This window comes from Fulmarus glacialis, unplaced genomic scaffold (genome assembly GCF_000690835.1).
Source record: "Fulmarus glacialis isolate BGI_N327 unplaced genomic scaffold, ASM69083v1 scaffold7949, whole genome shotgun sequence".
Classification (NCBI taxonomy): Eukaryota; Metazoa; Chordata; class Aves; order Procellariiformes; family Procellariidae; genus Fulmarus; species Fulmarus glacialis.
The window spans coordinates 31,847-57,089 of NW_009231332.1; the positions used below are offsets into that span (position 1 = coordinate 31,847).

General features: G+C 44.2%; 1 protein-coding gene across 1 annotated transcript in view; it reads right to left on the reverse strand.

The window, feature by feature from the left end:
• Positions 1–25,243, reverse strand: part of SLC38A1 (solute carrier family 38, member 1) — a 27,484-nt gene that overhangs the window by 1,214 nt on the left and 1,027 nt on the right. The window contains exons 2-14 of the mRNA XM_009584528.1: positions 18,419–18,494; positions 17,731–17,846; positions 12,701–12,774; positions 10,968–11,060; positions 10,573–10,654; positions 9,290–9,372; positions 8,305–8,363; positions 8,048–8,173; positions 5,743–5,822; positions 4,467–4,567; positions 1,164–1,282; positions 476–617; positions 267–364 (exon numbers count right to left, since the gene is read on the reverse strand). Of these exons, the coding sequence (XP_009582823.1) occupies positions 267–364; positions 476–617; positions 1,164–1,282; positions 4,467–4,567; positions 5,743–5,822; positions 8,048–8,173; positions 8,305–8,363; positions 9,290–9,372; positions 10,573–10,654; positions 10,968–11,060; positions 12,701–12,774; positions 17,731–17,846; positions 18,419–18,494 (1,249 nt within the window). The remainder of the gene's footprint in view (positions 1–266; positions 365–475; positions 618–1,163; positions 1,283–4,466; positions 4,568–5,742; positions 5,823–8,047; positions 8,174–8,304; positions 8,364–9,289; positions 9,373–10,572; positions 10,655–10,967; positions 11,061–12,700; positions 12,775–17,730; positions 17,847–18,418; positions 18,495–25,243) is intronic.

The following is a 25,243-nucleotide window of genomic DNA, read 5'->3' on the forward strand; positions in this document are numbered from 1 at the left end:
CTCGCCAGCCAGGGGAAGAGCCCCTCGCCCCGCAGAGAAGGGCCCCCCAGAACACAAGGTGCCCTGCGTGGGACAGCCCCTCCACCGGGAGACCCCCAGGGTAAGCAAAGGAGAAAGGCAAGCACGGCTGCCAGCTGACGGAAGCGAGAAAGGAAAGTAACATAAAGAAGCTCACACATATGTTCAGATTAGGTACGCTTTGCATCTAGAACATTATAAGGAATAGCAAGACGAAAGCGTTGCATTCACGGGAAAGGAATGCATACCCAAATCCTCTGAGTCAATTTTGATCCATCCTGCTGTGTAATTTTTAAATACAACGATGAAGGAAGAATGAAAATCAGCATATTGGCAGAAGTGACCCCTGCAAAATTCAAATAAATGAGTTTTGTTAGTTGTCAGCCACAGCTAATTATTGTGTTGCTGATTAGCAACAATATTTTATTAGTAGTAGTACAAAACCAGGATACTGTACCTACAACTCCGAAAATATCCTTCATGGTCGGGATAAAAATGACTAACAGGTTGATGATAACCAATAGAACAAAAGTAACCAAAACGTGACGGCATAAGTCAAATTTTGTTTTCCTAGCCAATTCAAATAACGATGAACGCACCTGTAGAAAGAGAGAGAGTTCTCTGTCAGGAACAGTCTATAAGCCAATTCAAAGCTTCCCACGTTTATTTTAACCAGTTCTTCATGCGACAACAAGCGCTGCATAGATCAGCCAGAAACTTTAGGGTCTCTGAGGTAATGCCCTTTGAAATAATCCTTAAAATTAATTTGATATTTCAAAACTGTAGGTATACATGCATCTGCAGTAGGATATTCCTCCCTTTCTGACATGCCTTTTGGGGTCCTTCGGCACTTAAAAATGAACTTCACCCCTGAGCCTGCTCCAGCAAAGTCACATGAAATAAGAGAGGGCCCTTGTGGATTCAATTTAAAACAGATTTAAGACCAAAAGTGATTAATTTATTTCCTGCAGGGAGAACTTCTCCAGAATTTAGTGGGAGTCTGGCATGGGAAAAGACTGATCCAAGCTCAAGCTCTTTTTGTAGCTGCAACATCACTGCCACGGCAACTGCTGGACTGTGGTTTGAAGAAACGCACTGTGTACAGCCATCACCGACTTCCAAACCGTGTGGAGCTTTTTACTTACAGTGAAAAACAGAACTGGCACCGTGAGTATCACCGCAACGATTACAGCCAAGCGCACGGTCAGGATGAGGATGTCATCTTTGCTCTGGTACTTGTGAAGCAGATCTGACTGCACATTGTCTATGGAAAAGACAGTAAGATAAGTGTTCTGGCAAACAGGCAATCCGTTCACAAAAATCATTGCTTAACAACAGCCTTCTTGAACAACAAGTGATTTATCTGCAAACAAAAGAGTACGGAATGAAACATTCTTGAGTTAAAACAGCGCTTTGAACCAAATCCTAATGATCCCATTATTCCAGATTAATCCTTTGGAGGCCCGATTTAGGAATGCATCCTAATTCAAGACAGCACATGCCTAAGTCTAAGGTAATTTTCACTGTAGGAAAGACAACAGTGAGACATACACGAAAGCTTGCTTACACATATACATATATAAAAAAATAAGTAAAGTGAAATAAGCTATTTCTAATTGGTTCCGTGGGCTTTTTTTTTTTAAAGTTTCAAATGATATAAAAATAACCACATGCACTGCAACGGCTGAACTTAATATAAACTACAAGGTTCTGAGCTAAATTAGTCTAAACAGGAAATAAACTTCCAGCGAAAAGCAGTGCCCCTGTTCTCAGCCAAGAACAAAGCCTGTCTTGGGTCAACTCTCAATGGGACGCTCTGACATTTGCACTCAAACCCCTCGGCAGCTCCTCTGAGGGCTGCCCTGATGGCTTTTTCTCTTGTCCCCCCCCAGCAGTGCCTGCAGCTCAGCCCCGCGCCGGCCGGCGGCCCCAGCAGCCAAGACAAATCGCGGGGGGGCGTCTAATGGGGAGGCGCTGGCGAGATTTTAATATGACTTCCTGCAAAAATGTTTCCTTGAAGCTGTGATAAATAGTGCAGAGTGGGTCTGCGTGTGCTAACCAACAGGAAAACCAAGTTGCTGAGGGACCTATGTGTTTTCTTTATAACTTTTAAATATCTAGGAGCAACAACCTAAGGGGGTGGCTGTTAAGCGCACCACAAAAACATACTCACTGCCCCCGTTTAGGCTTATGTTTTGTTTCTGCCTGCTAATCTTAGAAAGCTGGCGGTAAAATGTAACAGCTCTTAAACCGAAGTCCTTAAAGGGAACTCGGCAGCCTCATCTAGTTTAAAATCTTTGGCACTTGGTAAAACCTCATGTATTCCTGGAGGCAGAGGGATCTGTCCTGCGGCGAAATGCCTGTGCTCCCCCCAGGACGCCCTTCTGGGGAGAGACCACGGGTCAACACCACCTACGCAGTGCTTGAATCCCCACCAGGAGAAAGAAAACGCTCTCCCACCTCCCTGCAGATGAGGAGTGGGGTTTTCAAGCCGGGCACATGCACAGCTTCTGCGACACAGAGCTTACTCTGCTCCTGCAAGCACAGACTGCAACTTCTGTACCGCTCACGGACTGCAGCCAGGTAGGAAGTGAAGGGCAAGGCTTACAGTTGAAGATCTGTTTTCCTTTCAGCTAGATACACCACAGAGCCCAACCACAGTGTGACCTTTTAGGGGAAGAAAAACACCTCTTTTCTGTAATTCTGCAATGTAAATATAGTCATCACTGCAACACTTTCGAGAATACAGCAAACAGACAAGTACTATTGGTGTAAAGAAGAAATGGCCACAATAAAAATGCTGTTCTTACCCAGGTAAGGGTAGAGAAGAGGGTTAGAAAACTGTGAGCGAACATACGAAAGGTAAGGTCTTGTCAGTCTCAAGGGGAAGAAGGATCAAAGTGGAGGTATTTTATATTCCCTCGGCGTCTTTTTTGCTGCCTGTCACGGCACTGACCCTTGCAGAAGCCCCAGCGGAGCCGCACAGCTTCCACCGCGGGCTCTCGGCGCTGGGGAGCGGGGACGCCTGACGTGGGGAGAGGCACACGAGACACCCCAGGGATTTCCTCCGCCGTTCCCCCTCGGGAGGGCCAGAAGGACGCAGCCCCTACCTCCTCCATGGACTCCAGACCCTCGTCCTTGAGGGGCGTGGGAGATTCCCAGAGAGGAGCGCCACGGATCTGCCTCCTCAGATCCCTGGGGCAATCACATCAGAATCTCCTCCCTGCCAAAGTGAAGGGGTCCGTGCTGATTTACACCCACTTGCTCCCTGGGGCTGCTAATTTGATGCATTTCTACGAAAATGTGTTAGACGGGAGCAGTTGGATGAGAACGGCTGTTGCTGTTGTCACTTGCAGCGTATTTGCGGTTTTATTGGGAAAATCAGAACAGATGACCTCAAGTTACTTCAACGCATGCAGACTCAAGGCCTCATAACCAGAATGAGAGCCTGAGAAAACAAATATGAGATAGGTACACCTTCGAAAAAAAAAATGCCACATTTCATATTTACTTATTTTCTTTCTTTTGCGATACGTGGCTCACAAGGAACAGTACTATGAATGAGGAGACTGTAACAAAAAGGTCACTTGGAATAGGGTGGAGAGGACTGATGACCTTTTGGTGACTCTGAGGTAAAAGGCAAACATCAGTTTTGTCATCTGCCTTGTAACCCCTTAAAGGTCCATAGAAAAAGACACTACTTTTCAACATTCCCGTTATACTGGAACACGGGAGTAGCTTCCTGGGCAACATTCATATTTTATGCTACTTTACTTAATAATTGTGCCTTTAGGGCATACATGTTGTATCCTTTAGCGATACAACATAATTTGTTTGTTTCTTTAAGTGAACTGATATGCGTGAAAAGAGACAAGGTGCAAGTCTCAACCCTGAAATAACCATCCTTTGGCGGCTGAGCTGGGCCAACACTCGAAGCTTCCCCACCTTCACTGCCAATTTGTTTAACCAAGACCTGATGGGGGGACACAGGGAAAACATTTGGTCCTTTGCCTCTATGATGAAAGCGTCAATAAGAAAATGAAAAAGCTGTGATGGCTGATTTGATACCCATTTCCTAGGACCTGCTCTCAAATCTGTCTCATTATATACAGATATGCACGCTTCAGTCATTACCAATATACACAGCACTCAGGTGAGGACCTTGGAACGAAAATCTTAGTGGGGCCCAGCTAATCCCCAATTCTGTTAAACAAATCTATCCCTCATATTTTGAATACACCTTTTGTAAATACTACTTTCACTTGTGCTTTTCATCCACGGGGGAAAGGAGGAAAGGATGTGTACCTTCAACATGAAAACATTAAGGAAAATGATTTGAAAAAGTATTTTAATATAAGTGGATGGGACTTTCCTTTCCAGCTGGGATATGCTATTGATTTCACATGTATTCCCTTTCTACTTTGATCAGTAAAGAACTGCATACTTACCATAGAAAGTCAAATAGCCAAATATGGCAGTCATAAAGTACATCACAAACATGGCAAAAAATGAGATATTTGAAACCAACTGCATTTTTTTCTGTGAACGGCTGGAGAAAGAAGAAAAGAACACATAAAAATGGTTGGGCTGAATTTTTCAATAGCTGTTTAAAAATGTATTAAGTCTTTGTAATTAGTAATTTTGGGGAGACCCATGAATGCATTTTCATTTAAAACACGAATTCATTGACAGTTGCCCAAGGAAGAGAAGGACTGGGGAAACGGACCCTACTTGGGGCTTAAGTCAAAAAACGGTGGGACCGCCACGTGGCTCTGCTCCCCGGCCATACCCACCTAAACAGAGTGAAGGGTGAAGCCAAATGGAGAGGGACAGCCCTTAAACACTTCAGTAATTAAATTAAATTAAAGGCCAAAATAAAGGAAGAGTAAAATTATACGCAGGGAAAAAAAACATTCTGAATGTTTGCAGAGAAACATTTGTGTCCCCGTGGGTAGAAAATAATGAATGTATGCAGACCACTGTAGACCTGTAAAATAGGTTAAGTGTAAACATTTCATTTTTAGATATTTGCTCTGAAATATTCACACTCTGGTACCTAAAGTTAGGCTTTTAAATCCACACAGGGACACCCTATATAGGCACCTGGGAACCTGCTGGAGTCCCTTGAAACTCAAAGCACCCAGCAAGTGACCGGGAGCTGAGGGCACCCCCGGGTCTGACTGACCCCGGCCTCTCCCCTGGGGCTCCCCCCGTGGCCCAGGACCCCATTGCAGCCCCCCGGGGCCGCCAGCGATGCCGCAGCAGGGCCGGTCTCCAGCTCCCCACAGCCCTGCCCAGCCGGAGGTGTCGGCGAGACAGCCGTACCGGCAAAGGTCTTGAGGTACAGGCGAGGCTGAAAGTACTTTTTTTTCCTGGGACCACCACTGATTTTTAGTTGCATTGGAACAAACGGCGGTAGCTGAACACACGCCTCTCTCCTATGCCAAGTAACGACCGGCACGACTTGGCTGTCCCCAGGCTGCCGTGTACTTCCAGAGAAAACTCCCAAAGCACTGCATTATCCTCAACCTCCCTCACCCCCGCCCCAGCAGCACGCCTGGGAGGCCAGATTTCCTAGCTGACAGCCACTCGTTGGCTTGTTGGGCGTTATTAAAGCACATCTCCTCCGAACGGCACGAATGACTCAGAGCACCTCTGTGCTAACATTTTCCATGCAAAGCGGTTCAAAACAATTCACTGGGAAAAAAAAAGAGAAAGGCTTACTCTTTAAGTTCGCTGTAAATCGGGAGGACTGACGGGTGGCAGACAAATGCAAAAGCAATGGTGGGCAAAGCGTACACAGTCTGTTCGGAGAGAATTTCAGAAAAGAAGTTAAGAAGAAGTATTTCCCCCAGCGGCGCGAAGAAATGATCCGCGTTCAACTACCTCAGGTCCCAACTCTCCGGACTCTTCAACCGAATGTTGAGAGCCTTCAGAGAAGGCAGAAGACCTGTCAATTAGCACGTATTTAATAAAATATGGAGAGCAGTGCTCTTTCAACGGGAGGACAAAGTCTTCGCGTTGGTCATGCGAGCACAGTCCTGACCCTGCTCGCAGAGAGCAGCGCTGGACGCCACACGGCTGCTGGTTTTGCTCCCTGGGATGGGTTTCCCTGCCCAGCTACTGCCACCATTACTAGCACACCGTCACGCGTAAAAGGGACGTATGGTGGGTCACCGCTACGCTACCCTGCCTTGGCATGGAGAGGGGTGCGCACCCATGGTGCTAAGGCTGAAGTCCTGAAGAAGAAGCCCATATCCAGACTGTAAGAAAAGAGAAGAGGAATGCAGAACTTACAAATAAATGGATATTTCAAGGTACCAGACTGAGTCCCTTCATTTCCCAGGCCAACAAAAGGGCTAGGAAGGCTGTGGAGGGAGCATGCTTTTCCTTGGGGAAAGAGAGAGACGGTTACGTCACCAGGAAGCGCAAGAGGCCTCCGGAGGGGACCTCACCCCCTTCTCCACCAAAAACCTGAGCGGGTTTCAGTCCTCAGCATACAGCCAAACTTCACAAATGATCTCAGCGCCCAAGCGTTTCCATTCTCCCCAGGGAATGGGTACGAGCAGAGATCACACGAAAAACAGGTCCTCCTGCGAGGACAAAATGAGTCCATCCCTACATGCGGCTCTCCCCGCCCCTCTGAGATCTGCTTGCGCTGGCCACAGGCATCCCCTTCCCACAGAAGCCGTCCTGGGGTACACCCCAGGCCCGGCAGATTCAGTAAAACCACTGGTTGCTCTCCAGCAGTCCTTCCTCACCCAGGCCTGTGCTGCCTCCTCTGCCTCACTCACAGCACGCTACTGTTGTGGAGTCTCCATCCGTGGAGATATTCAGAAGTTGCTTGGACGTGGTGCTGGGCAACCGGCTCCAAGTGGCCCTGTTGAGCAGGGGGCTGGACCAGATGACCTCCAGAGGCCCCTTCCAACCTCAGCCATCCTCTCATTCTGTGAAACTGTCTCTCCTCTCACACACCAAAGTTGCTAAATTGATTGGCAAACTGCTGGCCCCGAGGGCAAATCTCTAGAGTTCAGCTCCAGCGTGCCTAGTTCGGATGGACTGGTCCTTCTGATGTGCCTCCATCGACTCTGAGGCAAATGCTGACACTACAGGAGAACAAGACTGCCCTTCAGTGCTATCTAAAATATACCTACACCTAAGCCGCTATTGCACACCAAGTTAATTAACTAACTCTTGGTCAGTCACATCAGATCTGGGCTGATGGCTACCCCCAACTAAAGAAAAGCGCTCGGATTGGCTTCTTCAGCTGAAGCTGGTAGGATTAATTTTAAAAAAATTTATTTTTGCACGCATATGCTATACATGCGCATTCCCTACAAATGCGACCGCGACACCCTGAGGACCCTGCCCTGCTGGATAAGGTGCTGTTTAATGAGCGCTGCGCCCCAGCACAGCTGACAGGAGCAAGCCTCCTGCTCCCACAGCTACAGCCAGTTGCTCTTTCGCATTCTCTTGGCACAACTTTTCCTGCAGCTGTGTGGCGATGGAGGAAAGCATCCAGCTGAAAGGCAATCAAATTTTTGCTGGATTAGCTTTCAACTGTATCCTTTTCCCGATCCGGTTCACCATATGGCTACAGAAACATGTACCCTGTCACAAAGAAGTGGTTTGTGTGCAGAAGGACAGAGGGATTACTTCTGGGCTTTGGATGCAGGAATGGCTTACTCAGCCTCTGCTGAACTACAGCCGAAAGGCACGGTTGCAGGATGGATAGTAAGAAGCAGTGGAAAGGAAAACTCTCCCCAAGAAAGCGTTTGTTGTCTGGTGGTAGCTTGGGCTCACAGCCTTAGCACATCTACTACCGGGGCAGAGCAAGACCGCAAGGGGAGGTACGTTCAACAGGGCATCTCCATCACACTGGGCAAGGAGGCCCATTGTGCGTTCACTGTTGGAGCACGAGTGGAAGCACGGAGAATCAGGCCCGCGTGATGCTGATCGGATTAAGAATACGGGGTGTAGGTGCATATATTATGTGAATTAAAAATAAGTATTATAAAAAGAAACATACCTTGGAATTAAAGATAACATACTTTGGCTTACACATATGTTCATGTGCTGAGCTATTTGATAGGATAGATGATGTTGCATTTAGCTCCGATCCGCCACAGGGAATTTGAAACTTCTTGTAAATAACCTAGAATGAGAGCAGAAGACAGCTAATTGCTAAAAATAATAATAAAAAGCAAATTAAAGTTAAGATTCAGAGAAATTGTGAATATCCTATCAGGTGACTCTCATCCAACAAAGAAAGCAAGCTGAACTTACCACTATCAGGAAAAATACCATGCAGCTTAATGAAAATCCACTGGTATAGCCAAGATACCCTGAAAGAAATTAAAAGGAACTCTCATACAATATTATTTTATTAGCCATATTTTGGTTTTTACTTCTTTTTTCTGCTTCATGGAAAGTTTAAATGTATTTTTTAATATGTTAATATTATGTGTTAAATATAACATTTAATATGTATCGTGAGCTTCTGGGCAGGACAAAAGCATGTCCTGTCAGTGTCGGAGTCTCCCACATTGCAAGCCTCCCGGCTTTCAGACAGACCTGAGCTTTGCTCTGACCGGTTTGACTTCCCAAGGGTCACCTTTACGGCAGTTTAACTGATTTGACTTTTGAAAGGGGCTGCGATAATTGAAACAAACCTGAAAATGTGCAATTGCAATCAAGCGTGATCCAGATTCCCTGATACGAGCCACGTCAGCTGAGTATGGGTTCTTCTCTCAAAAGGAAGATCCCAACAGGGCTTCAGTATCAAAACTTGTTACATGGTTTTAAAAAATACATTGTGTACCTACTGGCATCTCTGTGGACTCAAACGCATTTGAAAACGCAACCCTCTATACACATCCTACTTCGAAGTCCAATACCTCTAATTAACCTCACCACTAAAAATTTCAATGCCGATAGAAGTTATTTTTTGTAATCTCACAATTTGTGACCTTATTTTTACAGGCTACATATAAAATAGAATTGCCTTATGAAATGAAGACCCTCTTAATTATAATTTTTTAAATCAATTTCCATGGATGAAGCTTGTTTATACTGAGTTCAACTGCTGTAACAATTTAGGCCTACTTGTTCCAAGATGCTCAAAACACAGCTTATTCCTGGACCAGGGAGGCTGCTTAGATTACAACAGGAGCACATTTTTATTTATTATAGTTGAGTTGCCAGTGTGGCCATCAGTGGCATGATCTCTGGTCTCCTTTATTTTACTCCCACAATGGCATTTGCATCTTACCTAAGTTCTTAAGGAGACATAAAGGGAGGATTATACCAAACGTCACTGTGACAACAAGAATCCGCCCATCCACGTACCATGCCCTGTATAAAACATTAAAAAAAACCCAACATTAAAAAAAACCCACCATGAGCACACCTTAAACCCTCTCTGGTTTTCCTCACGCTCAGTCATCCTCTTTGATTGCTGCAGTTACAGAACTATCTTTGGTCTCTTTTATCCTACAAGCTCCTACAAAAGGAGAGACGGGGGCCACATCTGAACTCTGTACACTCATTAAGTATCCAGCCCTTAAAACATGGCACTGCTCTGACTCAGATATGGCAGATTTTCATAGTCACTAGACAAAATATCACCCTACCGCTGAGATCAGTGAGTGGGACTGAGAGGCAGAAAAATACCCTCCATAACCTGATACAAGCCACCCTGCCAGGACGAGGAAAGACCATGCAAAGGGCCACACATACGGCACAGTGGGGGAGGGGGGGCACCACGATTCGTTTGCTAAACCACCCACGCACGTGCCTGGAACGGCAAACCAGGCTCCTGTGGGCTGGCATGCACTAGCCAGCCCAAGGCTCTATCTCCTTCTATCCTCCTGAAAAGCAAGAAAGGGGAGAAGGGAGAGCATTAGTGATGTTCTGTATGACCTGTTTCCATTGTTCGGTCCAATTTAGCATGAAAGCCTGAGGAATGGGATCTCTACCACCTTCTTGTGCACTACAGCACAACATATAACCCAGTGCTAAGGATATTTACCACTATAAAGAAGTACCACCCCTCTATTAAAGAGGTTGGTAAATGTCAAGGAGTGATAAATGGCAGAAATCTAAGTATAATATTCTGCTGTTGTCATATGCTAGTATCGAAGAATTTCATGCTACAGACAGTGCTTCAGGGGCAAAATCCTGTAAGATGCTAAGAACGCAGGGAAATACATACTATCTTAAACTTGCATTGTTCCTAATATCTTCAAGGGTTGCCTAACACTGTAAAAGATTGGATACTATGATAAGAGGTTTGTATAAATCACAATTCTGCATGAAAATCTGGTGTGTGAAGAGAGTAACTGCTGATGACTTAACCTTTCATTTCCCATCCATCTTCTTCCCCTTTCCAAAGTTGTCTTGGTTTTTATTAACCCCCTGAGATATTCCTGTGAAAATCTACTTTGACAAACCTAAAGAGTATCCAACACTTCAGAGCTTTTATAAACATATGCTTAAACTTATCTACACAATGTTAAATTCTGTAATCTAATCACCAAAATGAATTCAACTTACGAAAAAGATTCTTCTTTTCCCATTAGAAACTTTATGGCAGAAGGCAGCTCATTTTTGACTATGAAGAGATAGCTCAACATTGCTGGAAGAAGAAAGTCAGTTTAGAAAATGGGTAAGATATTTTGTGGAATAAGTACAGAGAAGCATCCTGAACCTTTTCCCACATCAGCCTCTGATGATAGAAGACCCCAAACTATAATTGGCTGTGAACTACTGATCATTCAGTAATACAGCATTTTTAAAGGGCCGCATGCAAAGTGTTAGCCACAGCTATATTGAGGAGCATGAAGATCCCAAGACGTCACTGAGAGAAGGAGGAACCTGACTGGTTGGTAACCGTAACGTTATTTCAATATTCCTGGGTTTTGTTTTTCGATACCCCTCGACTCCTTTACCTCCAACGTTCTGGAGAGATGTGGATCCAAAGACAATCATTTTCCCTGGGGTACCAAAGACCTGCTCACCCAGCTTTTCATACACCATGCAGCCTGCATGAAAAAAACAAAGAGAAAGGTAAAAATACATCAGTGAAAGCTGTTGAGTCAAAACACTTACAGCTCCTTTTCAGCTAACCACCCATCTCTGCAGCCATATCTGCCCTTTGCAAGTAAATAGAGAGCTCTCTAGTAATTACTAGGGCTGAAACTTATGTAGGAATGTTTTCTTGACGTCTGTAAATGTTATCATTGGCTGCCAGTCACTTTCGAAATCGAAGCTCTTAATGAGGCTATTACACCTCTTTAATGAGCCTGTCTATACCCCTAGTGACATGTTAAGTTCTGGTATCCCCATCCTGGCGTATTAGGTTTGTGCCCGCAATGAGAGTGACGTAGAAAGCCTCCTCTCCAGACAAAACTCGGTGCAGCAGGATCCACACGTCAGCACTGGCAGCCTGGCCACAGCAGACACAGTACTGCGATTCTGCTTGCTTTGACTGAACGATCCAAATGAGGGCAGCCACTGGTTTACAGGATGATTTACAATTTCTAATGACGAAGCCTTAACTTGTGCATTCTCAGTGTGGTATGTTTTTGCTAAAAGCAGGGAAAGGTGTAAATTATAACTAAAACTTCTTTTTAAATATCTGTCAAGCTTGTGAAACTCCTCTATTAATTGGTTTGTGTTTCTGTTAAATGTTTTTTTCCTTGGCTATGATTTAGGCTGGGAAAAAGACTGGACATTGTGAAGATGGTGAGATACATGAGAACAGAAAGAAAAATATTGCAGATGTTACACTGTACAGATGATTTTTAAAATGCATCCCATTGTTTGGTTTTCTCTATATTTCCTTATAGCTGACATTTTTGCTTTGAAGCTTGTATAAACAGTAAGTTTGAGCTCGATTGTACCAGCAGCGTAGAAACCAGGGCTTGGATTTTAGGAACTAACAGGGCACAAATGTGTCCACAATTAGGCGTACATACGTAATTTAAATAGGCAGTTGCTGCCCTTATACGTGCTATAACAGTAACTCATGTGTGTCCAAATTACATATTAAAATATTACACTGTACTTGTGCACAGACAATTTTAAAAATCTGGCTTCAGAGATTGTTACCCAAGGAAAGAGACTCTTGGACTTCAGAGCACAGTGCCATTTAACGCTGTAGGTAACTTCTAATTTCTGTATTTAGAATATGTTTGGCTTACAGATACACTTCTGTCTGTGGAGGAACTGTTCCCTTTTATGTTCTTCTAGGAAACCTCCTACTATACCACAAAGGCTATCAGGAATTTCACACTAACCATTAAGGACAAACTGTATTTCCAGGTAAGCTTCACCATAGGCAAAGATTCATTGTATTTCATTTGCAATTGGTTTTGTAATGCAAAGAAACTATATGAGCTCTTCTTTCTAGCTCACTGAAGACAACATTTCACGGTAGCAGAATTCACTCTTTGTGTTAAGTTTTTCTCTTTATAGTGATGGTCAGATGCTGTTCTCCATTACCATGACACAAATTTTTGTTAATTCTGGGCTTCTGACCAAAATGTGTTAGGCCTTTCTATTGTGTTCAGCAAAGTGATAGAAACTCCGTCTTCCACAAAGCACCTGGCCTTATTTGAGCACTTTTCACCTCTTTTTCTTCACAATTCTACTGAAATGGCATAATAACATCTTAAATTACCTGTTTCCTTTGAACACACCAACAGGAGATATATTGAATAAATAGACAGCAGCGTCACTGAAACCAAAAGCAGCCTACAAAAGAATGGAAAAATAAAACTTACTGTAAGAGCTGAGGTCTAACATTGCAATATTTCACATCAGGTAATATTCCCATTGACTCTGAGATAATCTTTATGGTCTTCTGACAATGCAAAAAGCCCTAAAAATACATGTGATTCACATGTTTTTTGCAGTTCCACCACACCACCATGGAGGCCCTGCATGCAGAGGGATTCAACCAAGTAAAACTTAGCAGAGCTGCAGAGGGCAGCCTGTTAGTGAGTTACACCCCCCCAAATTGAAAGAAGCAAGAATAAAGATGTCTTTTCAGGTAGGAATTAAGATTTAATCAGAGCAGGCATGAGCCAGGTATGTTCCTCACCACCCACTCCAAAGCTTTTTTTCTGGAAGCAGAGTAAAAGTTTCAAGGGGAAGTCCTCTATTTATGGAAGCATCTTTTCCCAGGACGTGTTTCATCTGCTACCAAAGGGGTGCCCGAATGGCTTTTTATGTGCCTCCCAGTGCCCAAGGAGGAGGAAGAGGAGGAAAGTTAAGGCTCGACTGGCTCCCCTTGGGAATAAAGGCAGGAACCAAAGGCTTATACTTTGGGGACTGGTGTTCCCTCACTGATGTCACTCCTGGTCTGCCGTGATCCATAATTTGACTTCACGTAGAAGAATTGCAGGAAGTAATGGCCAAACTGTTTGTGTCGGGAACTTGCTGGCACAAATGATAATTAGTCAGTGCCGGGGGCTAAGTGCATAAAAACACATTTGCTCATTGCTCTATTTCTTTAAGCCAAGCACCATGTGTGCCTTCCCCTCCAACACTCTGACACACAAAGACCTGATGATGTTTTCATGATGTGTGTGAAGAGCATTCAGACAATCTGTTGGCAATTCCTCTCTTTATTATGACAACTATCCTCAGGACACCAAGAAAAACAAGCCTAAAATTTAACAGAAAACAAGCTGCTGCCATAGATAGGCAGCAACACATCTTTTTCATAGGAATACATAGAAAGAACAGGATGAGAAGCCTCCTCCCCCCACTTTTTTGTTCTTTTAGACTAGAAATACTTCAGTGCCAAATAATGACCCACAAGTTTCTTGGGGCCAGAGGAACAGGGAGAAACATAAAGAGGTGATAGGAGGTTCGGCTCTTTTGCCAACAAAGCATGATGGCTGACAATAACAACACGCTCTTTGTACAGCCCAAAGGGTGTTTCTCCTCGAGGAGGTGGAGAAGGGGAGGGAGATTGTACTGGCTGAGGTCACTCTGCTCCATTTTTCACAGACTTGCTAAGCCCTGCTCCTGCCCTTGCTCCCCGCAGAGCCGCTACGCCGCTGCCTGCCTGGAGGCATGCTGCTCACAGCCCCCCGCGCTGGCTGCTGGGCGCGCTCCCAGACCCAAACGGCTCCGGCTCCCCATCAAGTCTATTTTAATATTAAAAGCTCCCGTTTTTTCAGGCACTGAGCTCATGGAGTCTTTGCAGTGGTAAAAATAACACTCCCAAGCAGCCAGGTATTTATCTGATCTGTTGTCCTTAGCTCCCCATAGGATTCTTACAGAGACACTTGGTATTTTCATTAGCGCTGTATGAAAAACTTGTTTGTGTTAGGACTGTGGTATGGACAGGGATATTCGTGCCAGAACCACCCCTTGGAAAGGAATGAAAATGTCCATGCTACTCGCACTGCACAAATTCAAAACAGAAGCAGGGGAGCTTGTGCGGCAGTCCCAAAAGCACTCCCCTACTTTTTATTTTGCCTGCTTTTAAAGAAGCGCTGGTAGCTATGCAAGCAACTGGCATATGCAAGAGTCACCTTCCCCCAAAAAATCCGGAATAAACAGTTTAGGGCAGGGGACTGATACAGTGCTGGGAAGAACAAACTGTTCCTGCACTCCCAGCTGCCACATTACCAGGTCAGCCGAAACATGTGCTGTCCCCAGCCCTCTGTGGAGTCCCAGGCTTTGGGGCCAGAAGACCTGTGAGGCTCGTGCAGTCACCTGCCTTATTGCACACAACAGCTCTGAACCCTCATAAGGTATCGGGTGCAGAAGAGCATGGCAGAGCATGGAGCTTGCCTCCGTACGGCCTCCCAGAGGGCTGGTCTGCCAGCTTGCCCTAAACCTCTGGAGGAGTTAGGCTGTGGCTTTGTGACTGCTTCCAGTTTATCCCAGCAGAAGCGGCTGCAGAAAGCAGTGTGAAACTTCAGTTGTAATCTCGTACTATACCTCATCTAACAAGACCTGTGAATCAGCAGGGTTTTTCAGATCACGTGCCGTGCTGGGCTAAATGCAGCTGAAGGCACCTTGCACTTGGCCGTCTCTGCAACGCGATCCATCACGCTGGTGCTGGATCTTTTCTCCAGGATGAAACCACAAGCAGGGTGAGCTAGCAATGAGTGCTCCTGCCATCCCTAGGCGGCCTGGCCCAACTCTTACTTCCCAAGCCTTTTGTGCCATCTTTCTGCAGCAAGGTTTTCTCCCCTTTTGCACACAGGAAAGGATGTTCTTCTTTGGTCTAGGCTGTAGTTATCAACAATACTTGGATTAAGTTCCTCTGAGTTCCTTCCTCAGTTGTTTTGCCTAAAAAGCATGGCGCTTTGCTACGGCACTAAGTTATGCAAATAGGGTATGAGAGTATATACTCATTGGCATGTTTATTTTGCATGTCTCATGCCAAGAACATAGGATCTGAACTGATCCAGGTGTGCATGGCAGTGCACACTTCACACTGCAGGAGCGTAGAAGTTGTGAGAGAGGAAATCAGGCTGAGTCTGCTTTGTTAGCGCTAAAAATGCTGAAAATGCTCCTTTAATTTTTCTGCCTCTGCTTTCTACTTTTCAGAGATGGTGCATGTCAATACTGGATAAAGCAACCTAGAAACTTTCCAGAACTGTGCTACTCAAAAGCAATGAATTTAAGTGCTTTCTCATGTGCAAAAAGGAATGAAAGTATTGCTAGGACTCTAATCACTTGTAAAGCAGAAATGATTCTAAGATCTACCTGTGATAGCGACAGCAGAACTGTACATTTATGGGAAAAATGCACTGAATGAGAGTGTAAGAAAAAAATCTAACACTAATGGACTAGGTTGAACTCTGAGATTACTGCATGATAAAAGAACATTTAAAGCAGTTCGACTTTCAGGCATAACTACAGACACCACATTAGGATCCTGTATCTTCAGGCTTCAAAGGGGAAAGCTCTGCTAACCTGGTCAGTTAGGTCCTGCTAGCTTCCTTATCTTTGATCTCAGCGGGCTGGTCTATCTCCAGGCCAACAGATGTAGAGGCGTTATAAAGCTAACAAAAACGATTATCCACTTTTAAATACACACAGTTACTTCTGTAGAGAATAATGCTGTTATTTACTGTATAAACAGGTTTGGCGTTTTTTCGTATAATGTAGTGGTACAGGTCTACACGATCACTACTCAGACGAGCCCAGTCACCTTCACACGTTGTTAGAAGTTTCTCTGATGTTCACATCACTGGTCTGATCTACTTCACTTAAAGAAAACTGCCTTTTTACATCCTTTAGAGCAAACACATTTCACGTTTCACTTAACTCTCATGAAAAACTGTTGAAAGAATGAGAAGAGAATGAGATTATAGAAAACTAAAGCAGTGAGGAGAAATTGAGGGTGCTCCTTGGCTGAGACACCATTATCACAGAAGAGGTGACAAGGCTGAAGAGAGGTAACTTTTTTTTTCTGGTTACAGCAGTTTTTGCAACCGCCAGTCTGTGCCCTCAGAGGTGAGCTTGTCAGAGCGTGGGTGGAGTATCACATGCAGGTTAGAGCACTGGGTAAAAAAAGCAGCAAAAATAAAACAAACTTAAGTCCCTCTGCATAAGAAAGACCTAAATTAGAGTCCAGCTGCTTTATAGCTTAGCTTAGTGACAACACAATTATGGGACTTTGTACATTCTTATTGTAAATGGATTAACTCCTTGAATTATTCCTAGATTTTATCCAACCACAGCAAATTGTAAGCTAGCAGCATGGATGTAGCCACCCTGGCACAAAACCCCGGAGCAGATGGCTACACGTACCACTTTGGCCATCCATTCTGCTACATACAGGTCTCATATTATATATTTCCCAAAAACTTAAGAAATAACAAAATTTCTAGATTTTTAGATTTGGCATTGAAGAAATGACACCTCTTTAGAGTAATCTGTAAACTCAATAACTGCGTTGAACAGTTCTCAAAGATTGTAAATTATTGTATTTCTTCCCTCAGTGAACATTTATCACTGAAATCTGCACACAATTCCCAACTGATTTCTTAACAATCACTTTTCACAATGAAATGTCTCATACTGCGATCCAGAATAACACAGAAAAACTCTCATTCACTGGCACCGTTTCATTTTCAAACTATAAAATTCTCCTTTACAAAATGCGTCTTCTTTGCTGGAGTTAAGTACTCTACCTCAACTCTTTTTTTATACTAAAATCTTCGCTATATTTATGTTGGCTCTCAAGGACTCTCACATAAGAAACTGAAGAAACTGTGGGAGTGAGATGAAAATATTATACATAACATATAAAGGAATATAAATATTCTTTTTCTTGGTTAAAAAAAAAAAAGTAGTTATTGCACCATGCTTTGACGAAAGCTCTGGAGAGCCTGTGATACAAGTAAGAACTAGGTATACTCTCCCAATGCAACTATTACTACTGAATATTTCCAATGTATATGTAGCTCGTGGACCATAGGAAAAATCCCTGGCTTGGCTCAGGTCGGTCGTAAATAACATGGACTTAATTTGCTCTAGCATTACAAGTAGTGGCTTTTCCCCCAAAAAAATCTGACTGAAAAAAAATGTCTGAAACTTGTAGCTAACATTTTCAGGCTTGAATGCTGTACTTGATTATAGATGGACTACAAATGCCTCCACTTGCTGGCAGCGCACACATTATTTAAACACAGTGAAACTGCACAGGGATCAGCTACTCACCACGCAAATACTTACAGAAAAAGGAGAATTCCCGTGTTGGCCAAGGCAAAAGCGAGACCCAAAATCCCACTGCCCATAATCGCATTGCTGAGGTTGAAGACGGACATCCCCAGCGAAGTAGTTCCTGGGATCTGGAGAAGTAAATTCAGACGTGTCAGCAACAGCTTGGAACGGAGCAGGGAAATGCATCTATGCTTCAAACTCCACGCTTTGCGATGTATCAGATGTAACTAACTACTGCTATGGAAATGACTTAATAAAAATTGGTTTGAAAGAGGAAAAAGCGTCGCTGAACCCTGTCACAGCTACACTCTGATCGCTGTCCTATAGATTTTGTAAACTGACATAAATGGTATAGGCAATACACAACTCATACTACACTTTCAATTTTAAATCCCATCTTTCACTACGCCTGTGAAACATCTTAGGCGCATGATTTATATGTTGTAAGGCCATAAGGAACCACCAGGACTTCCTGCCTAACACAGGCCAGGAGGATTCCCTTGCCTCAACTCCACCAAAATGCTTGGGTTTTTTGCTTTTGGGGTTTTTTTAAGTGCTGAGCACAGGCAGTTTCTACTGGAACTGAATTTCAGTTGTAATAGTGTTTGCCCAGCACTTTTGAAGACCGTGTCTAAAAGCCCTTCATAGGCACAACATACAGTTCATTTTGACAGGGAAAAGAACAGCATGAGAGACTTACATATTCATCGCATTTCTTCTTCTCCAGGTGGCTGTTCGTGAGACTTCTTCTGCTTTCTCGATCCGAAATAAACTTGCTGAAAGAAGTCAGAGGATTTATTTCCAGCATTTAGAAAATGCGAATACACTAATTCCATGAGCATTATGTGATTACAAAATATGCAATATATGAAAACTGTATACGAAAAGAGGTCAAACTCGTAATATTTAACGAGCCAGATTATGCTTCACTGATACCAGCGTACATTGGGCATCGATAAAGATAACACTGGCACAAGATCAGAATAAATGTATATATACAGAATAGTCTTTGAGGAGATCTAGTAAAGAAGCAGCACCAATTTTGTGGACGGGAAAGTAATTTGTCTGCACAGACACTAAGAGGAGATACTTCTCCAGGTGTCCTGCAGAGGTACGTGACCGGTACCCCCTGCTCCCGAGCCCTGCTAACGTGGTTAGCATAACTAACGCCATTTTATGAGGCAAGCAGCCGTTCTCTGTGACTGAGCGGGTCATGTATTCATTCCCTTTCCCTCATTATCAGGCCCTGAAGGTCCTGTGAAGCAAGTAGACAAACCAAACAGATTTCTTCTTCCCCTCCCTATCGGCCTCAAGACTCCTGGGCGCCAGGCCGATTACTCCCTTGCTTGCCAGCCCTGAAGGTCCCAGGCAGCCGGCCCCACCATGGAGCAGGGAAGCCTAACAGCACCCAGAGCACTGCCCATCAAATCAAGCAGTTACAAGTCCTAAGTGGGGAACTTAGACCAGCGACCCGCCATGGCCAGGGACACCCCCACCATCCTCTGCTTCCTCCAAGGACTGAGGGAGTGACTCGTCTTCTTTTACATGATTTTCGAGACTAGATTATGATTGTTATATTGATACACCAAATCATGTATTAAGATTTGACCTGATCTGCAGAGGGTCCAGGTGATCAGAAATTATGTTAAATTGTATTATAAATTCTGTATTATGCTACTTCTAGATAGCACTACATTGATTCTGCTTGTAGAAATCCTGTGCCAGTCTAATCATAAATTCTGTGCTATACTAATCATAATACCCTGTTAAGAAAGTAAAGCTTTAATTGTAACTACAATTTAGTGCCGTCATCATTCTGCCAAGGATCCCTAAAAGACCCTGTCTGTCCCCTCAGCATCGGGTGACACTGCGGCACCCTGCAAAACACTAAATTGCCACCGTAGGGCCGGTGTGGCTGGAGCTAAGAGGAGGAAGAGGTGCTGCACACAGCCAGCACTGCCCGGACCACCCTGAACCGGGTGACATGCTCTGTTGGTGCACCGTTCTGGGCTACCAGATTTTCACTTAAGTGTCTTTCAAAACTCAATACTGAATTCACCGTACTGCAAAATTAAACACTTCCCATGCAGGGAAACATGGAATAAACAGCTTTTCTTTCTCTGCACCCTTTACTTGTTCTGTGTCCTTGATATATCCACATTTAGGAACCCACCGTCACCAGAACAAGATTTGCCTCCTGTGGCTGTGTCAGTATCCTTGGGATTTACGACACTGCTGATTCGGATGAGCTGTTATTTTCTCCCAGATCCTCTCTTCAGCAAACATTTTAGTTTGTGTAAAGCATTCTTTCAGCTTTTCATCTTTTGAAGGTTTATGCACAATTAAGTCCCGGGCATCTTCGTTAATCCACAGATGGTTCTTAGGCTGCGCTGGCTAATGCATTAGCTATCGTACGTGTTACATACCTAACCAGGGGCTGTCACCAAGTGTCAGGGACCCTTTTTGCTGTAAGTAAATTAAGGTGGCTCTTCTTAAATTAAAACAGACAAACAATATGCTGAACACAAAGAGCAGCACTGCTGGTCCCTTCCCACAGCTGGGAACGTCTACTGGCTGGGGATGTATAGTTCAAACTGTGACTCAAGACCGTGCATCATTTGAGTACATCCAAAGGTACTCAGGCTGGTAATATAACCGTGAACTCATAAAGACAGACCTCTATCAAACTTCCATACTACCCCGGTTGTGGCCTAATTACTAGCAATAAATGCTAGCACAGCTTCTAAGCGTATGCCAAAATCATGTAGTTGCAACGCTGCTGACTTGGCTTCCACAGCTGACACACTGGGCGGTGTGTCTTTAACATTTTGTGTACTACAGACACGTTTTGAGTTTATCCCTTAAATCCGGGCATAGCTGGCAAAATGTATGTAGTATTTTTGCTGGGTTTGTTGCAACTTTGACTGCTACCCATTGGCCTGCTTTGAATTCCTTTATGTCAATAAAAACCAACTATAGGCTTCTTCTACATTTTTAAAACTACTAACTTCAACAACTGATTTGCTGCAAAATATAGACACCGTGCCAGGTTTACCAGCCCTAACGCAGTTGGAATAGGTGGCTGAACCTCCCCCTCCTCTGTTTTAAGAAGTGAAAAGCAACCACTTCTACGGTAGACTGATCCAAAATTAACTTTCCAAAGCTCACCGTGTAGGTATTTCATCCTCATGGAATAAAATCTCAACCTGATTCAGAGCGTGTGCTTTTTTTCCATGTCTGTTTAAAGCCCATCTCTTGAACGCAGGCAGAAGAGTGTGAACAGTTTGAAAAAGACATTCCAGCTCTCTTTCGAAACACCCCGCAGGCAATTTGTACAGGCAGGAGCACAGAGAAAAGTTCTGTCTCTTTTGGATTTGTCCACAGATGCTGGGAACATCTGTGGACTTTGCCTTCTTCTGTCATTTATGGAGATCATGTGTCATTTTAGATTTTGTCAGAGTTATGATAGAAGTAACTAGTCTGCTCCCCCCACTTCTCCTCACCCCCCTGCAGCCAGTCCCCCCTTAATAATTACAAAAATAACGAATTTGTAGATACTATTATTATTGCCACCTGGTATTAAAGTTCAATGAAATTATTGTGAAGGAACTAACACATGATAAAGACAACACTTGAGTAATATTGCTTGAATATAAAGCGACCGTGGGACTTTCCATTAGAACACTTTTGGCAGAGTAAACAGCTTCTGCAGAACTGGTATCTTCTGTGGCCAACAAACACATTATTTCCTTCTGGATGGGACTTTAAGAAAACTAGTCTGATTTGATAAATTGATCCAAAGTACTTTCTTTTGAGTTAGTCCTACATTAAAATGGACCGGGCTTGTTGTCCAGCCTCTCATCTCCTATTATAAGCTGGGCTCCTCATCCACCCCACGTTTACCACATCACACTGCACATTTTTCTCCATTTATGTTGTGTGATGTGTACAGGAGGGCAGAGTCAGACATGGGAATGTGGCCACCAGGCTCCCAACTCACACCTTGTACAAGGTACATAGCGTTGTGCCCAGCTTTTTTATGGGTGGGCTTCCCAGCCCCTGCCTCCCCCCCATCCCGTCCCCCAAGGACGGCTTGCCCAGAAAGCTCTGCAGCGATGCAGTGGTGGGGGATGTGGGGTCCGCCTGATCCGGAGGCTGTGCTGCATTTGCTATTGCAGGCAACTTAACCTGCAAGTCCAGACAAGAAGGTTGCCTCGGGACCACGCTCGGTAGGTGGTACAGACGTACCATATGACAGCCTAAGTTTTCCATAAATGGAATGTGTTACTGAACTTAAATTTAAAAAAAAAAAAAAAAAAAAATAGGGGGAAGGAAATCCAATGGATTCAACAGAAACAAATTTTCCCAAGATTTTGCTTTTTATAAACATTTTTTCATTTCAGGGTGTTTTTTTTTCCCCTACAGCACATGAAAGGGAACATATCTTGGAATACTGGAATTCTAGTTAAACCGTGACATGCATCTGCTCTGCTTAATAGATGTGCTTAGAAAACGAGCTATTCATTGTCACAAAATGTTGTATATTTGACCTTTATAAATATGACATGAATGAAGTGAAACGACTGTTTACTCCAGCCTCTCCCAGCCCTCCCAAGGACTAGAGGCCACTGTGACAGGTGCTGTGGAAATGCGCAGTAGGACCGTCTGTGCCATCAAAGCCTTGTGACTCCCTGACAAGCATGAAATCCATTTGCGCTCTTTGTTGTCTTCATTTCAAACGCTTTACTCATCATTAAAAGACATAACCTGTTCTTATATGTTTCTGCTTTCTTCTTGTGCTTCCTATATCACAGCTGAGTATGAGCAGCTTACACAAAACTTTTCAGATACGTTAATAAAATATCCTGGCCAAAAAATAATCGGCTGATCCTTGTGATGCATGAAGCCTCACGGTTGGCTTGGAAAGAATTTCTTCATCTAATTCCTTTCCTGGTTTGATTTAGTGCAAAGTAGAAACTTAGTCTTATTGATAAAGTGGTTTTAAAAGGACCATGTTTAAGTATGGTTTCCAAATTTAATTTATTAAAGGACTTAAATGAGAAATGTTTGATTAAGGTGATATCCTTGAGCTAACCGTTTTGGCTAAGCAGAGTTAGCCAAAAACCATTTAGCCATCTCAGATATGTTTAAACATAATTAAATTAAAGTGATATTTGACAATGCCTTAAACATTTTTTAGGGAAAGCTAGTTTTGCCAAGATGACAGAACTTTATCCTCAGGCAGCTTCTTAAACTGAGCTCTAGCTTGAGCAACGGCAAAGATTTCCAGGGCAGGCAGGAACAAGAAATGCAGAAGAAACCTTGGTCTGCCTTACACTATGAAACTTGGACCAGATCTGGGTATACCTACTAACAACCTTGTTAACCGAACAAGGGGTGCTGATAACTTACTAGCAGCTGTAAACCATGACAGACATTCAGCCAGCAGCTTCCTGAGAGCATCGTGGTAGTTACAGATAAGCAGCACCTAAATACTGGTTTACAGTTATGTGCAAAGATGGCGAAGTTTTATAGCCAGAATACATGGTTAAAAGACACCAAATCCACATCTGGATTTGATGCAAGTCTCTTTACCGACATTCCCAGAAGAAATTCAACATCTGCTACAAAGAAAAACCCCTCCCAATACAGCCCCTTCCAAACAACATCCCCTCCCTACATACAACTCCCTACATACAGCCCAGAAAAGACTGGAAATCCAAAGGAAACCAGAGAATTCTTTTCCAAGATCAAGAAATATTTGGAGGTTACAACCGGATCTGGAATCTGCTTCTCCAAAAGATCTTTAAAAACTATGCTCTACACTGAGCTTGAAAAATTATGTATTGGGAGAAAAAAAAAGTTTGAAATGAAATACAGAGTGCAAAACCACCAGGTTGAAACAACAACAAAAAATTAGTTGAAAATTACAGATCTAATCTAAAGCTCAAGTGAACTCAACAGAAGAAGTCCCACTGATTTTGATGGACTTTGGAGTTTCACAAGGACTCGCACCATGTGCCAGGCAGCACAAAATTATTTCTTCCGTACGCCTGTTAACCTCTTATTCCATGGAGACAGGGCATTTGCCAAAATAGTCATAGAAAGGGAATAACCACACCCTTTCAGGATGCGTTTGGCACGGGGTACAGAGCAGGGTCTGCCCGCCGGCTCGTCACCCATGTCAGCTCAGCCACGGCCTCAGGGGACGATGGCGGGGCTGCGCCAGTGCCAACGTGCTGCTGCGCTGGAAGTTGCGGTCAGCACGAGCTGCCTTGAAACTCTTGTTTTACACACGGAGGGGAACATGAACACACCAGGCATACTCGTGTATGGGATGCATGAGCAAGTAGCTAACCCACGAGCACCCCAGCAGAGGGATAAGACAACCTTAATGGGCTACATCCTACAAGCAAATTATGCTCTGCAGAGGAAAAAAGTTATCCAGAAGGGAATGGAAAATTGTGGAATATGTTCATCTGCCCTAAGAGCCAGAACAATAATCAGAAATTCTGTCTCTGAGTTTCTGACGCTCTTTCCTCACCCCACTTTTCTTCTTCCCTTTGCAGGCAGTTTGGATCTGACCCAGACCTTGCCACGCTTACTACGCCCTAACTCCACAAAGCACATCGTGACCGCTGAGGATCAGGCACATATGGCACGCTCCTTCCCCACCCTCCATAAACATTCACGGAAAGATGAAGCGCTAACGTTTTTCCCTGTAACAGTTACAGGTGGCACCAGCCAAAGCGCTAGGGAGGCGCAGCCACACCCCTGTCCAGCCACTCCTTCTCCTCTCAAGGATATAAATCCTTAGCAAGCTCCAGGGAGCGAATTTACCACTGTCAGCCCCTGAGCCTTACAAAGCGAACCAGCAGGAAAGCAAGCAGGTTCATACTTGAACTGTTTTGTTTTGGCAAAGTTGGAGGGGTTTTTTTTCTTGCTAAAAATTTTTTTCTTTTTTCTTTTTTTTTTTTTTTTTTTTTTTTACAGAAGCGGTTTGTGTTTCGTTTTGGCACTTTCCATCAAAGCAGTTGCATCAGAAAATTCCTGGCCTGTTCTAATCTTCATCAGTGCAGCTGCGTTGTGGTCGCACCGTTACATGGTGCAGCTGGTGGCCGCCCCAGGACTTCCCCGGGGCAGGCGGCGGGGGCCAGGCTGGCACCCTCCTGCCGGGGGGGCTCGACCACGCCACCAGCCAGGGCCCCCTGCTCGGTCCAGGGGTATGGCCGGCTGGCTTTGCTACCTGCATGGTATGGCCAACGCCAGGTCCTTATTCCCCCACCCGCCACCAAGCTCCCTGTCCACCCGCACAGCCACAAGAGCCACATGACTCTATCCCCACTCGGGAAAAAACAGCTCTTAATTTTGTTTTTACACTAGAAAGTGAGTTTCTCTGGGTAGCCAGAGAAGCTGCTGCCAAAGGAAGAAAGGGCAAGAGGAGAAGATTTTAAAGACCATAAACACAGGCGGCGGCAGCCCAGCAGTAAAGGAGCAGGACAATGTGCCAGCAGAGGCTTTTCAC